Consider the following 16,616-nt stretch of genomic DNA (forward strand, 5'->3'; position numbering starts at 1 on the left):
GGAGATTAATCCTTTGTCAGTTGCTTCATTTGCAAATATTTTCTTGCATTCTGAGGGCTGTCTTTTCGTCTTGTTTATGGTTTCCTTTGCTGTGCAAAACCTTTCAAGTTTCATTAAGTCCCATTTGTTTATTTTTGTTTTTATCTCCATTTCTCTAGGAGGTGGGTCAAAAAGGATCTTGCTGTGATTTATGTCATAGAGTGTTCTGCCTGTGTTTTCCTCTAAGAGTTTGATAGTGTCTGGCCTTACATTTAGGTCTTTAATCCATTTTGAGTTTATTTTTGTGTATGGTGTTAGGGAGTGTTCTAATTTCATTCTTTTACATGTAGCTGTCTAGTTTTCCCAGCACCACTTATTGAAGAGGCTGTCTTTTCTCCACTGTATATTCTTGCCTCCTTTATCAAAGATAAGGTGACCATATGTGCATGGGTTTATCTCTGGGCTTTCTATCCTGTTCCATTGATCTATATTTCTGTTTTTGTGCCAGTACCATACTGTCTTGATTACTGTAGCTTTTTTTTTTTTTGTCGGTACACGGGCCTCTCACTGCTGCGGCCTCCCCCGCTGCGGAGCACAGTCCCCGGACGCACAGGCCCAGCGGCCACGGCCCACGGGCCCAGCCGCTCCACGGCATGCGGGACCCCCCCAGACCGGGTCACGAACCTGTGTCCCCCGCATCGGCAGGCAGACTCCCAACCACTGCACCACCAGGGAAGCCCCCTACTGTAGCTTTGTAGTATAGTCTGAAGTCAGGGAGCCTGATTCCTCCAGCTCCGTTTTTCTTTCTCAAGATTGCTTTGGCTATTCTGGGTCTTCTTTGTTTCCATACAAATTGTGAATTTTTTTGTTCTAGTTCTGTGAAAAATGCCATTGGTAGTTTGATAGGGATTGCATTGAATCTGTAGATTGCTTTGGGTAGTATAGTCATTTTCACAATGTTGATTCTTCCAATCCAAGAACGTGGTAATCTCTCCATCTGTTTGTATCATCTTTAATTTCTTTCATCAGTGTCTTATAAGTTTCTGCATACAGATCTTTTTGTCTCCTTGGGTAGGTTTATTCCTCGATATTTTATTCTTTTTGTTGCAGTGGTAAATGGGAGTGTTTTCTTAATTTCACTTTCAGATTTTTCATCATTAGTATATAGGAATGCAAGAGATTTCTGTGTATTAATTTTGTATCCTGCTACTTTACCAGATTCATTGATTAGCTCTAATAGTTTTCTGGTAGCATCTTTAGGATTCTCTATGTATGGTATGTCATCTGCAAACAGTGACAGCTTTACTTCTTCTTTTCCAATTTGGATTCTTTTTATTTCTTTTTATTCTCTGATTGCTGTGGCTAAAACTTCCAAAACTGTGTTGAATAAGAGTGGTGAGAGTGGGCAATCTTGTCTTGTTCCTGATCTTAGAGGAAATGGTTTCAGTTTTTCACCATTGAGGACGATGTTGGCTGTGGGTTTGTCATATATGGCCTTTATTATGTTGAGGAAAGTTCCCTCTATGCCTACTTTCTGGAGGGTTTTTATCATAAATGGGTGTTGAATTTTGTCGAAAGCTTTCTCTGCATCGATTGAGATGATCATATGGTTTTTCTCCTTCAATTTGTTAATATGGTGTATCACATTGATTGATTTGCATATATTGAAGAATCCTTGCATTCCTGGAATAAACCCCACTTGATCATGGTGTATGATCCTTCTAATGGGCTGTTGGATTCTGTTTGCTAGTGTTTTGTTGAGGATTTTTGCATCTATGTTCATCAGTGATATTGGCCTGTAGTTTTCTTTTTTTTTTTGTAACATCTTTGTCTGGTTTTGGTATCATGGTGATGGTGGCCTCACAGAATGACTTTGGGAGTGTTCCTCCCTCTGCTATATTTTGGAAGGGTTTGAGAAGGATAGGTGTTAGCTCTGCTCTAAATGTTTGATAGAATTCACCTATGAAGCCATCTGGTCCTGGGCTTTTGTTTGTTGGAAGATTTTTAATCACAGTTTCAATTTCAGTGCTTGTGATTGGTCTGTTCATATTTTCTATTTCTTCCTGGTTCAGTCTCGGAAGGTTCTGCATTTCTAAGAAATTGTCCATTTCTTCCAGGTTGTCCATTTTATTGGCATATAGTTGCTTGTTGTTCAATTATTTTTGAATCACTCTATATTTTACTTTGTTTCTTAAATTTTACATAAATGTTTTAATATTGTACCTTTATAAATATTTTATATCTAACTCATTAATTTATATACAATATTATGTTTTAAGAATATACTACAATTTAAAAATTCCACTTATTTATGGACATTTAAGATTTTCTCATTTTTCCTCATTTTAAACAATGCTGCTACAAACATCATTGGGCACTTGAGGAAAAGTTTCTCTAAAAGTAGAATTGCTGATTTATAGAATGTGTGTGTGTCTTAACTGGGTATTGCCATATTGCTCTCCAAAGCTGTAACAGTTTACTTCATTGCAGTAAAGATCTCTGTATCTCCAAATCCTCACCAACACTTTGTATTGCCTGATTTAAAAATTTTTGCCAATCTGGTGGTTGTGAAATGGTATCTCATTAATTCATTTTGCATTTCCTTGACTATGTTTCTTACCAATTCAGTAGACTTTTAGATGTCCTCTTTATTTAAATGCTTGTTCATCTCTTTTGCCCACTGTTTTTAAAATAGCATTTGTCTCTTAGTGATTTGCAGTAGTCTTTATGTATTCTAGATATTAATCTCTTAATGATTATATGTGTCGCTGATATCTTTCTAGTCAGTGAATTTATCTTTTAACCATGATTTTGATGATTTGTCTAGAGATTAACATTTTTAATGTCATCACATTTGTCAAAGGTCCCCTTATGGTTTGTATATTTTATATCTTGATCAAGAAAAACTTGAGATTATAAAGGTATTCCATGCTTTCATCCAAAAATTTCAAAGTTTTGCTCTTTACATTTAGGTCTCTTATCTGCAATTGATTTTTGTGGAGGTAGAAATCTAATTTTTTTCCCATTTGAAAAGTCATTTGTCCCAACACTATTTATTCACTAATCCATTCTTTTTCTTTTGTCATTCAATTTCCTTTATTTATATATGCATATATTTCTTGTCTCTCTATTCTGTGTAATCTGTCTCTTCTTACACCAATGCCCTATTGTTTTTAACGTCTTGATATATCTGGTAAAAATATCCCCCCTTCTTCAAAATTCTTTTTTCTTCCTTCAGAATTATCTTGACTCTTCTTAATCCTTTACTGCTCTTTGTGAATTTTAGGGTCAGCTTGTTCATTCCATAAGAAACATATAACAATAAAAAAATTGTCTCAAGATTTTGTTTCAAATTGTAATGAATTTATAGATTAATTTGGAAAGAAGTGGCATTAAATGGCTTTGAGTCTTACTGTCTATATGTATTTCTTTGTTTAGGTCCTTTTTATGTCCTTCAGTAAAGTTTTATACTTTTCTCCCTAAAAGTTCTTTTCTTAAAACAGTTTATTGAGGTATAATTTACATACCATAAACTTCACCCCACTCTAAAATTCTTGCATATGTGTTGTTAGATTTATTACTAGGTACCTTTTAGTTTTTATCATGAGGTACCTTACAGTTATTGTGAGTAGCATCTTCGCTTTCTAAAATTTTTGTAACTGGACTTTATTTTTAAAGGATTGGGGACTTTTTATTTTCTATCACAAAATAGGATAGGAGGTAACCTTCATTGCAACATATGATGGTAATGAAAAGGAGATCTATAAGCCCAGTCCCAGGAGTCTGAAGCAGATAAAAGGGTGACAAGGAACCCTCCAAATCTGAGACTTGTTTCTAAGTGTTCACACCAGCAGAAAGGAGGCCTGTTTTTAACCCCTCCCTTCACATTCAGTTTATAGTTAACTCCACTCTATTCGTACATTCAAGCATTCATTCACTTATTCATATTCTTTTAAATTAAAATATGGGGTTCTTGCTGTATACTAAGATCTGTGCTAGGCATTTGGGATTAAATTTTTTAACTTGTAAAATGAGATTTTACAAAAGAGTGTTGTGAGAAGGACACAAAAAAGGCTAGCTGGCTAACTTCTCAACTAGGCTATCCAAAAAATGTAGCACTTTACAAAACTCTTTCACATATATTTTTATATTTAGTCATCATAGCAATCCTTAATCATTTTTATAGATAGTGAAGGTTAAGTAACTTTGAGTGGTATGGTTTTTGACAAAAAATAAGATTTAACTATAAAATGACATGATTAAGTTTTTATTGCTTATAAATTGCCTCTGATTTTTATTCCTTTTGTATACAGCTCATAATCATTTATTTTTGTTTTGTTTTGGTTTTGGTTTTTTTTTTTTTACAGAAACATTTAGTTAAAGACAATATAGAGTAAACATAATGTCTTAAGATCATAATCATTTATATTTAGTCTTCTTTGAGCATTGTATAGAAGGGCATTGTATAAAGAGATACCTGTCTCCATATTTTACAAAAGAATACTGTGTGAAAACCACTAAGAAGGCAGTGACTAAACTCCAAATGTGTATTTCCTCTTCCTAACACCAAGACAGCCATCTTAGTTTGTAGGTAGCCCGTGTGCATTGTTACTTGTTAATGATAAGTGAAAGCTTCTGATAGGCAAACTCTGAGAAATTTATATGGGACAAAAATTGAAGACATAAAGGAAATCTGCAGTGACTAACTCAACAGTGACTTAAATTTTTACTCTTAGAATTACTTTTCATTTCAGTTTCAAAGACATTCTCTTCAAGATTCTGGTCACTTGGTCTTACTTTTTACATCCTTCCAGACACACTGGAATGTATTAGAAGGTTATGGCATCTATACAAGTTTAATAATCTGAAGCTTTTCTTCAGTTTGTAGTCTAGGATTTGGAATATGATCCTCATGAAAGCCAGAAAACACTTTCTCTTCACTAGAAAAGTTTCAGAGAGGAACTATTACTCAAACTAAACAGATTTAGTAAATAAAGCTGAAATTGGCATTTCTCCCATGTTTGAATAAAAAAGTCATTTAATTTTTTTCATTTTATTTTAGTCACTGTATATATGCCTTGTTTCCTGGGTCCACGGGAAGTATGAGCCTGTTGGGACTTGGGACAAGAAGAAAACAAGACATCTTCACAAGGAAAACCAGACACTAACAAAAAGTATCCCAAAGTCTGAAGAGATAAAACGCAAACATGACCGACAGAGGACTTAGGGATCCTCCAGAGGGTAAGACTAGTTTGTACAGCACTAGGTTTCTACTGTAGGAAACTAGGGCTGTGCTAGAGAGAAAGTCTCTGGTGACTAAAACTGAAGTTTGGAAGTAAAAAAGAAATTAACTTAATTGCTTAATTTGTTATGACTCTTATTCTTTGATATTTACTGAATTTTACCATAATACCAGACCCTAATTATGAAAAAGAGTTATATTTTAGAGACTCCCATAGTAGGAACCTATAGTGTTGGAAAAATTACAATGCATCTTAAAAAAAGATGGTAGATCTTTAGAGTTACATTTTTAAAAATCAAGTAAGCTATATGCTATATATTTAGAGGGGGATCTTTCAGTTATAAGGAAAGATGAAATTTAAATTCTTCATCATACTTACGTGTGTGTGTGTATATATATATGATATAAAATAGGCAAAATATGAAGTAGGTTTTTCAGAAGAGAAGGGCATATTTAAATATTTTATTAAGGATATTTTTAAATATATGAAAGTAGAACAGTATAATGAAGTCCCATGTACTCAAAATCTAACTTCTACTTTTACCTACATAATGGTACTCTTGTTGCCTGCCTTGGAATATTTAAATGCAAATCCAAGACATTATATCATTTTATTTGTCAATACTTTAGTTTACATCTCTTAAAGATAGATTTAAAAAATAAAAAAAGAACCAAAATAGCATTATCACACCTAAAAAATAAATTAGTAGTTATTCCATGCTGTCATCATATATACAGCCAGTATTCACATTTCCCCCATTGTCTCATAATTCTTTTTTCTTCACTGTTGGGTTTTTTAATTCTTTTTTCTTTACATTTGGGCCACATACTGCATTTGATTGATATATCTTTTTGTTTGCTTTTTGTTTTTTAAGCTTTATTATGGAAAATTTCAAACATATATAAAAGTAGAGAGAGGAAATGAATCCCATGTACCCATCAAACGGCTTCATCTGCTGTCAACATATGGTTAATGTGGTTTCATTTATACTCCCTTACTTCTCCTTACCCCCATATCATTGAATTGAAGCAAATTCTAGGTGTCACATAATTTCAGCCATAGATACTTGAACACTTATCTCTAAATGATAAGGATTTCTTTGTAAAAACATTATCACAATACCTTTATCATAACTAGAAGATGAACAATAATTCCTGAGTCTCATCAAATATCTGGTGTTCAAATTTTTCTGATTATCTCATAAATATTTCTTTAACAACTGGTTTGCAGGACAGTGAATCTAAAGTGTGGTCCACACACTGTTGATGTATTCAAGTACCTCTTAATCAATAGGTTACTCCTTTTTTTTTTCTTGCCATTTATTTTTATTTCCTGCTGTTACTAAATAAACAAAGTCTTTTGTCCCTTAGAATTTCCCTCATTGTGGGTTTTGCTGATTACATTCCTGAGACATAATTTAATGTATCCCTCTATCCCTGTGTTTCCTGGAAACTGGTAGTTAGCTCTAGAAGCTTGATCAGATTCAGATTCAGTTTGGCAAGAATACTTCATAAGTGATGTGGTGTACTTCCTATTGCATTGAATTCAGGAGGTTAGTAATGTCTGGTTTTCCTTCTTTTTGTGGTGTTAAGATTGATCAGTGGGTTCAGCAGTTGTCAGTCTCATTCATCTCGTTCATAAAATTCCTCATCAGCCTTTTGCATAATGGTTTTAGTTGCTATTGATGATTATTGCCTAGGTCTGTTATTTCATTAAGGAAGAGGATGTATTTAATACTACCAAAAATTGGTTTGTCATTCAAAATAGTTTTACATTCATATTATTTGTTAGATTAACATGATAGTGAATTTGTTTAATCAGTCACCTTTAGTGAAAGTCAAGAGAAATAATGTTTAGGAAGAGTGCCTCATAAGCCATAAAAATCTATATAAATATTTTTCTTAATCAGGGACCTTGTTAAAATACAAAAATATAGGGAATTTTTTTAATAAAAATTATAAATTTTTATCTCAATAGACCCTCAAAAGGATTTGGAAAATGATCCATCAATAAATTGTCAGGCACAGGAGACTACAGTCACAGCAAGTACCACTGAAGAAGCTCAGACCCCAAACCCTGCCTCTGGTCTTAACAAAGACCACCAAGAGGTAGAAACAGTTGGTCCAGGAAGTACAGATACAGATGATCAATCAGAAAGTCCAGATGAAACAGATTATAGGAAATATCCAAAGGATACAGAAGGTGAGAACAGCCAGAGTTTCCTGGGTGGCGAACAAGGGCATCAACTGCCTTCAGAAAGTCTGGGTGAAGACCTCTTGGATGCAGAACCCAACTGTTCTCCAAGTGACAAGGTGGGAAGAACAGATGCACGCTTAGTGAGCAGCTCTGCAGCCCTCCCTGAGCATGTGAGCGACAGACCCGGAGCTCTGCAGGAGCCACCTGTCCTTGACCCTCAGGATACCCAGAGTCCTGGGCATTCCAGTGCAGGGCTGGAGAGGCAGAACACACCGAGGAAGCGACTGCTGACACCAGGTGAGAGAACCCCTGAGCTTGTCCTGTTTTGTACTGTTCTTTTCAGAGAACTTCTCTTTCCTTCATAGGATTAAGGCCTTGGCACCTTGCCCAAAGTCACATAAAGAGATATAACTGAGTTGAGATTAGAATGAGGTTTCTCATCTCCTAAACTAGCTCATTCCACTACATTAAGTTGCTTCCCACACATAAGCTTCATTTTTTAACAGTTTTTATTTATTTACTGTCTGTATTAATCCAGTATGATTTTTTTTAAAGGCATAACTTTAAAAAAAATTTACCTCTGGCTTTTTCTTTATTTCTAATGAGCATATCTTCACTTTCACTTTTTAAAATCTTTTACTTTGGGGGAAACTAAATGCTACATAAATCAAGAGATAGGTATATTTAAAAACCAACATCAGTGGTATAGGACCCTCAATTCGGTCATCTTTCAGTTTTACAGGACTTTAAGCAAATTACTTAATTTTTCTATACCTGATTTTCCCCACTTGGATATTAAGGAGAACAGCATCGTATCATTCCTTACAAAGATAATAGTTGGAATGTGCAAAGTCTTTACACTGGAGCTCAAGAGACGTGGATTGTAGTTGTGGCCCTACCACTTCCTAACTTGGGTGAACTCAGGCAAATCTCTCAACTTCCTGGTACTTCAGTTTCCTATTTGCAGACTGAAGAAGTAGGACAAGATGCTATCCAGCTGGTCTCTTCCAGCTGTTTTTACCTTCTGTGATTTTATGGATTTGGACTGTGTGGATTTGTATTTTATAAGTACTCTGAAAGCTCAGTCTGAAATGCCCATTTGCCAGAGCAAAGAAATATAAAATATAAGACATTCTGTTCATCAGGGACTTGACTAAAGGCTAGAATTCCATGTTTCACCATAAGTCAATGTCTGATCTCAAATATATGTTTCATTAGTTAATATTAGAATAGCCTATAACTTCAGGGAAGGCAAGGGCTATGTCTCTCTCATTTATTGGGTTTCTGTGGCACTTGGCACAGAGGAGTGACTTTATGAATATTTGTTAAATGAATGAATGGATTTGATTTGTATGGACCATTATCTGCCATCAGAATTTCACCGGTATGCAGGTTCACTGAGTAGAGGAAGAAAATACTGTTTTAAAAATGCAGTTTATGTGTGGGAAGCAACATAATATAATGGAATGAGCTAATCTAGGAAATGAGGAACCCCATTCTAATCTCAGCTTGGCCATATCTCTTTATGTGACCTTGGGCAAAGCCCTTAACATCCCTGGACCTTTTGTCACAATAGGTAAGGTAGGGGGCTACAGTAGGTGATCATTAAAGATCCTTTCAGTCCTTAAATTCTGTGACATGATATTTTAAAAACCCATGTTTTGGTGTGATATGACTAAATGAACTGTCGTTTATAGGTGAAGATGACTTTACTTCTTTATGTTAATAGAGTATGCTATTTGAGTTATTTCTCCAGTAAGGGTTATGGGCAATAGTCAGCTTTCATTGTTATATGAGGTACCTGGCTGGGGTCAAGCACACATCTAGACTCTAGAGTGACTTAGCTCAGAGTCTACAAAATACTGCCCTCCTTTTCACCCACACATTTTATGATTGGTGTCTCACCCCACACCTACATTTTTATATAGTTCATAAATTTTCTTAACCTTGTATTCCTTGCTTTGTATACCTCATTCACTAAGTTTCAAGCTTGCTTTTGTAAGCTTTTGCAAAGGTAAGCTATTACTGTACAGTAATCTCTCCTGTCTCTAAACTTAATGTCTCTGTTATTTGTCTATTAGGGGGTCTTGAGGAGCCTTTTGAGATGTGAACACTGGAATTAGAGCATAATTGCCCTGTGATGTTGAGTCTTGTGTACAATATTTCTTAAATCCCTTCTTAAATCACATGTTAGATAGACTTGGCTCCAATATTAGGATGCTTGTTTCTTTGTCCTTGATGTAAGAGCCAGTGAAGAATTGTGGATGTAGCAACAGTATCCTTAAGTGAATTTCACTGCATTTCATTTTATTCTAAGTAGAATAAAGGTAATGGTGAGCCTTAAGGAAAAGACAGGAAGTTAGCTTTGTATAAAACAAAATTTTATAAAGTATGGAAATCCTGTCAGGTAATTCTTTGCTTCGGTAAGAGGTATAAAGGTATACACACTCTCATTAGTGTACTGTCTAAAAATAATGTTCCTTTTTTTTTTCCCCCAGAGGCTGAGAGACAACAAGAAACACAAAAATTGGAAGGAAACAAAGAGAATGCACAGGATACCATAAGAAAGATTAATAAAAAGAATTTTCTGAGCTATGGTGAGAACAAAACTGGTCTTACTCTCGTGATTCACATTCAGAAATCCTCAGAGAAGTACCTAGAAAACTAGCAGATTTAAATAGTTTTAACATTGTTTTAGTATTTTTTTTTTAATATTTGATAGTAATATTAGAATAGAGCAATAGAGTTCTGGGGATTTTTCCCTTAGGGGTGGCGGCCAATATTTTGCTGTCCTTAACAAAATGGGAATTCCCACTGGAGGAAGGGCTTTTCATAAACAAGAAACTAAAACTGTTTTTTTTAATTGAAGTAAAGTTGATTTACAGTATTGTGTTAGTTTCAGGTGGACAGCAAAGTGATTCAGTTATATATGTATATTTTTTCAGATTATTTTCCATTATAGGCTATTATAAGATATATAAATATAGTTCCCTGTTAAAGATGTCTTTTCAAAGAAAAAGAAAGTATTAACTTCTCAAATGGCATTTTTACATTTTGACTGTTTAGGAAAAAATGGCCCATCTACAGGTAGGTAGTAGATACTTTTGAGACGGTAGAAGAATATACTGATAGTTCATTTCTAAATCACATCAGTAGCTATAGCAAAAAATATATAAACTTAGATTTTACCTTTTAACAAAGATGTTGTTATCTTCAAATTTCTTCCTAAGAAATTAAAGAATAAGTATTTCCAGTAGATTTCAACAGCTGAAAGTTTAAAGGACCTAGGCAAAAGAAACTCACCGCAGGCCAGTAAAATCTGACAGCGTATCTGCCTCTTTTCAGTTTACCACAGGCTTTATTTCTGACTCACACTCTCTCTAATTTTGTCTTTTATTTTCTCTTTCTCTGATAGGCTTCATCTTTCTTGGCTTCCTGGTTCTGACTCTTGCTTTGCTAAGTTCTGCTAATAGCTATTATTCCTCTCCGGCCCAGCAAGTGACCAAAAATCCAGCTTTGGAGGCCTTCTTGGTTCATTTCAGCCATTTGAAGGATAAATTTCCAGGCCAGAGTTCCTTTCTGTGGCATAGAGGACGCAAGTTTCTCCAGAAGCACCTCAATGCTTCACACCCCACTGAGCCAGCCACCATCATATTTACAGCAGCTCAAGAGGGAAGAGAGACCCTGAGGTGCCTCAGCCACCACGTTGCGGATGCTTACACGTCTGCCCAGAAAGTCTCTGCCATTCAGATTGATGGAGCTGGAAAAACCTTTCAGGACAGTGATGAGGTCAAGCATTCAGTTGACAGGGAGCTGAGCTCTGGATTTGAGAAGGGCCAGAAGGCTGCTGTGGTCCACCGCTTTGAATCCCTTCCTGCAGGCTCCACCTTGATCTTCTACAAGTATTGTGACCATGAGAACGCTGCCTTTAAAGATGTGGCCCTGGTCCTGACCATCCTACTGGAGGAGGAAACATTAGAAGCAAGTGTCAGCCCAAGGGAAACTGAAGAGAAAGTGCGAGATTTACTTTGGGCGAGGTTTACCAACTCTAACACTCCCAGCTCCTTCAACCACATGGATTCAGACAAACTGAGTGGACTGTGGAGCCGTATTTCCCACCTGGTGCTGCCTGTCCAGCCAGTGAGGAGCATAGAAGAACAGGGCTGCTCTCTATAAGCTAAGCACAGAGTTGGTTATATTCAGCATGGGTTTATTAAAAAGTCAGTTTAAAAGCCTTCCATTTATATGGAAGGAGGTTGACGAATGTGAGGAAATAGCCTGGAAAGCACAAATGAGCTTATTTGAGAAAAGAAATTTTCATTTTTTACTTTTTGTAAAATCTTTCTAATCTAAGCTTGACAAAGCTAAAAGTTGACCTGACTTTTTTTCCTTGCCTTTCAAGCAAATCAGGTATATATAACTGAGGAATGTTCTTTAGTCCAAAAGTAGAGCAACAGAATCATTACATGGGAAGATAATCTTCTCAGTAACTACAGAGTGATTTTTGTTTTCTTGAGGCTCTAAGGAGCCTTTTGGATAGTATTTGGATGCAGATTAAAGCAATTACAATTATAAAACTGAAAATTTTTTTAAAAATTTCTATCACGTTAAATATTTTTTAAATTCATTTTAATAACCTAGTTGTGGGATTACATATTATGCTTTTTTGCACTTTTGAATAGTATGAAAAAGGAAATAAGAATTCATATACTTATTTACCTAAATACTATATGTAAGGCACTGTGTTTTTGTTCCGTTAATGAGCCCTGAGGGAAAAGCAGCTGTGCTCAAGAAATGTTCTTAAAAATTGAAAACAATGGGGGAATTGTTTATAATCACTGCAAATGAAGAAATTCCAATTGGCTGTGTCTTTGCTTCAATTTTCTTGAATGATTTAGAGCAGTGGTTTTCAGGCTGTCTACTGGCACCCCTCCCCTTTGTATCAAAGAAGTTCTTCTTTTTCCCATTTTATATATTGGGCTCCTCCATAAGATTTAATTGGAATAAAGAGTTCCACTGATAATGAAGTTTGAAAATCACTGATTAAGTGAAAAAGCATCTTGGAAGATAGGAAAAAGATGAAAATATTAAAACTCATGAGTAGGTTGAAAATAAAATACAGGTTTATCAAGAGACATGCTATTTATGAAGAATAAAGACTTACAGATGAATAGCAGAATGTATAAACTAGTATTTACTAGCATATTTCTATGCTTTTGGTTAATCTCTGTTATCATTTCTGTCTCCCCTGAATGGAATTTTATAATTGTCTACAATGAGAGTTTGAGTGCTTTAAGCAGAACAGATTTTAATAACCAGCTGAATCGTAGATTTTTATATAGGTACATTAGCATAACTTTACCATACTGTTTACTTATTATACAGTGATGGAACATTTATCTAATGCCGTTCATTTCTTGACCAGCTAGTTAGAAGTATGATTAGGTTAACAATTAGATAAATGCAAGAGATGTTATACTTAGTGAGAGGAAGTGGAAATGGTAGATAGATTCTAAGAGGTTTTAACAGCTAGCATTAATTGTTGGACCATGTTCTGTGATTGTAAGAAAGCTTGAGAAAGATGTTTATGGAGACAGTGATTGTTGATTTGCATCTTAACCCCAAAGGCAGAACTTTAGTAAAATGATCTTGACCTAATGAAGGATTTGTCCCATTACATGGCATACCTAGGAACTATCACCATGAACCTGGAATATTTCAGTTAGGTTTTGGCCTCTGAAGTCATGTGACTAAAGTATAGAAGAATTTTCGGAAACAGTAAGAAGATACAGGGGTCTTTGTTGATCCCTAAACAGAGAGCATAAAGACATGGGGGGAAAAATCTATTTGAAAGTGTTTGTCACAGGAAAAACATAGATCTGTTCTAACCAAGACCTGACATTGTGCTCAACTGAGCGTAAGGCCATACCTAAAGGAACTGTTTTCATTTGGGACTTTGTGAAGGACTCTTCCGCTAGATTTGAGGAGAGACCTTCCTGAACAAAAAGTTAAAGCATAGTGAATATAATATCAATCCAATTTAAAGTCAGCGGAAATTGAAGAAAAATCTATATGCCATATTCAATATTTTTTGATATTTCTAGATCTCAGATGCTAGCATTACATCACACAAAACCATTGGTGCCTTGTAGAACTGGTGCCTGCTGACCTGTGCTACCTCAGATTTATAAAGAACCAGTATGAAGTGTGCACATCTAATCTGTCAGTGACTCAGATCACAGCTGAGACAAAGATGGTTTCGTCATTCAGTTGAATATGGTTTTTCATCATTTCCTTTCAGTATAATTTAGAAAATATTTCCAAATGTCACAATTTTTTTTTACTGTTCAGCCTTTGTTAAAAAAACGTCTCCTTCCATGTATAAGTGCAATGAACTGAAACTGTTATCAGTTTTCTGTCCACTATTTCAAAAATCATTTTTAAAAGGAGCAGTATATTAGCTCTGTCCTCATGAATAAAATGATTATTCTTAAAGCATAAAACTTTATATTTTTTAAATGTACAAATAAAATCTATTATCTAATGTACTCTTAGGTTAATTTCTATTCAATTGTACCTATTTTTTTACATTTTTCAAGTTTCTAAATTTTCTTCTGTGTGTCTAGTAGTTCATCTTTCATTACTATAATGGATAGTTTGCTTGTTTGACTTAGAACAATGACTTGTGGGCATTTGATACGATATATGATACCCAAACATCACCATTTAATTATTATCATAGAACTCTAATTATGTTATATATTAATATAAATCACTTGAGTGATACCAGAGTTCTAGAACCAACTGGTGGAATTATAAACTGTCTCTCGACTTGAGTTTTTTCCCCTGTGGGGTAAATTTTAGGTTTCCCACTTAGTTCCCAAGGGTTGGGAGAGGAGTTCCAGGGGATTCATATAACTAAAGGTAGCAATGCTGTTGTTTCTACTTCTAATTTTTAAATCAATAAAGTAATTTAAATATATTTCATTTGAAAGTTGCCAAGCTTATGTGTTCAGCAGGCCTGTGACCCACCATCCTCCAGGTAATGACACAGTTGAGCAGTGTTAGCAGCTGAGGTGGTTTTGACCCTTTCACAGTTTTTGTTTGTTTTATACAGGAAACATAAGGAGCATTGATGATAAAATATAACAAATTCAGCATGTAAAAGTGATACTAATTCAGCAATATGATCTTCTCCGGGACTATATTTGCATACATCTGACCAGTTTCTATGCAGCATAGCCAGGTGTCTAGTACTTCAAAAACTAACGTTAAGCAGAAGATATAATCATTATAGCTGATTATCATTTACCAGGAATAAAGCTTATATCCATACACAGTTTATTTGTACAGAAGTACTTTCAAATAGAAACATGATACCTTTTTTCTTTTATCATCTGAAAATAAAACATAGCAATTATAAAAATAAACCAAGACATCTTTATAAAGCCCTCAATATGTCATTTTATAAAAGCAGTTTTTAGTCTGCTTTTCATGTTGAATGTATGGTTAAATATTAATCTTCATTTTAATTTGTCCACCAATCTGAGCATAATATATTTCATTTTGAAATTTGTTGAAAAGTTAGTGGTTCTGTTTTCTGTTGTTTTTGTTTTTTCAAAAATTAAAGTACCTTGAACACTATCACTTGTTCAATGGGAATGTTGATGTTTGTCTTCATATATGTATTGTGAATATTAATGATTATGAATCACTATCATAATCCATAGAAATATGATGAAATGATTATTTTAAAATATTTCTAAGGATATGAGATTATGAAATACTGAGGCTTATGAGTCACGTGGGAAATACTTGCTGTGAATAATAATATATTTGCAAAGAAGGTGTTACCAATTCTAGAGAGAACTAAATTAAGATATCTGTGTAAAACAGTTTTTCCAGATGACTTTAAAAAACTCATTTCCAACTAATACACGGCCCTATCAGTTCTGTATATGGCAATGCTTCTCGATCTGTTTTTAAAAATATATATACAAACTAGTTAAGAGCACTAGCCTTATCCAAAGGGCCTGAGAACACGACCAGTATCCCCTAATCTGTAAATAATTGGTAAAGATATACATAATTCAGTTTTCAATGCCTTTCCTTCCAGGATTATATGCTGTGTTTCCTTCAGCTTGTTTTGATGTCTTTAAAAATCCACAGATTGTGGGCTTCCCTGGTGGCGCAGTGGTTGAGAGTCCGCCTGCCGATGCAGGGGACACGGGTTCGTGCCCCAGTCTGGGAGGATCCCACATGCTGCAGAGCAGCTGGGCCCGTGAGCCATGGCCGCTGAGCCTGCGCATCTGGAGCCTGTGCTCCACAACGGGAGAGACCACAACAGTGAGAGGCCCGCGTACCGCAAAAAAAAAAAAAAAAAAAAAATCCACAGATTGGTTCCTATACTGGGAAATGATCTCCCACTTTTCCTCATTGAGGCTTCATAAACTAAATTTGCCCTTGGCTAAGAGCAGTTACCTGAACCAAAAAGAACATTTTGGCCTTGGGAAGCAGTGGGCTCAGCAGGTAGGGTAGAGCTGGCAAGAAGATGTGAAGGCCCGGCAGGTCCAGCCTGCCTTCTCCCCGCGCCCACACTAGCCTCAGCCTTCTCAGCCCAAAGCTCCAGGCAGCTGCTTCTGGTTGAGCGGATTACAGGAGATTGAAATCTGTTTGCCATCCCTGTCATAAAAGAAACAGCACATTGACTTTCAAACAACTGCAATTTGCTTTTTTTTTTTACCTAACAAAAAGAAGCGGGCTTTGCCAGTACTAATGCCAAAATTCTTGGCATCCCCCTTCTTCCTTATGTAACCATGATGGTGTTTGCATTTGTTTCTTACGGATGTTGAAGAATGTGCCTTATTCAAATTAGTTGTGTGGTTTTACAAAAAATAAATCTTAATTTTTCTCCGTTGACTCATTCTTGATTATAGTTCCCCAAATAGCAAGTTTATAGAAATGGGCATATGGTCATTGATGATGGGAAAGGAAACTGCCCTCCTTTGGTAATAAATTCAAGAGCCAAAGAATCCTGTGAGCGTCAGGAGGCACCCGGCCATCAGTTGCAGGCCTCATTTAGCATTCTTCGAGTGCTATTTCTACTTAACGAGGTTTTCTTCAGTAGGAGAGAGAGAGAGGGCTTGTAAGTAGAGCTCTGGGAATTGCTCCTAACCTAGGTGTGCTTATTGGGAATGT

General features: G+C 35.5%; 1 protein-coding gene across 2 annotated transcripts in view; it reads left to right on the forward strand.

The window, feature by feature from the left end:
• LOC309799885 (torsin-1A-interacting protein 2-like) overlaps window positions 1-16,337 on the forward strand; it is a 43,565-nt gene extending 27,228 nt beyond the window's left edge. For both annotated transcript variants that reach the window (XM_082613506.1, XM_082613505.1), the window contains exons 2-5: window positions 5,042-5,220; window positions 7,200-7,715; window positions 9,917-10,015; window positions 10,834-16,337. In XM_082613506.1, the coding sequence (XP_082469632.1) occupies window positions 5,187-5,220; window positions 7,200-7,715; window positions 9,917-10,015; window positions 10,834-11,594 (1,410 nt within the window). In that variant the 5' untranslated portion in view covers window positions 5,042-5,186 and the 3' untranslated portion in view covers window positions 11,595-16,337. The remainder of the gene's footprint in view (window positions 1-5,041; window positions 5,221-7,199; window positions 7,716-9,916; window positions 10,016-10,833) is intronic.
• Window positions 16,338-16,616: the final 279 nt, after the last annotated feature.

Source organism: Mesoplodon mirus, assembly GCF_964341445.2.
Source record: "Mesoplodon mirus genome assembly, chromosome: 3".
NCBI lineage: Eukaryota > Metazoa > Chordata > Mammalia > Artiodactyla > Ziphiidae > Mesoplodon > Mesoplodon mirus.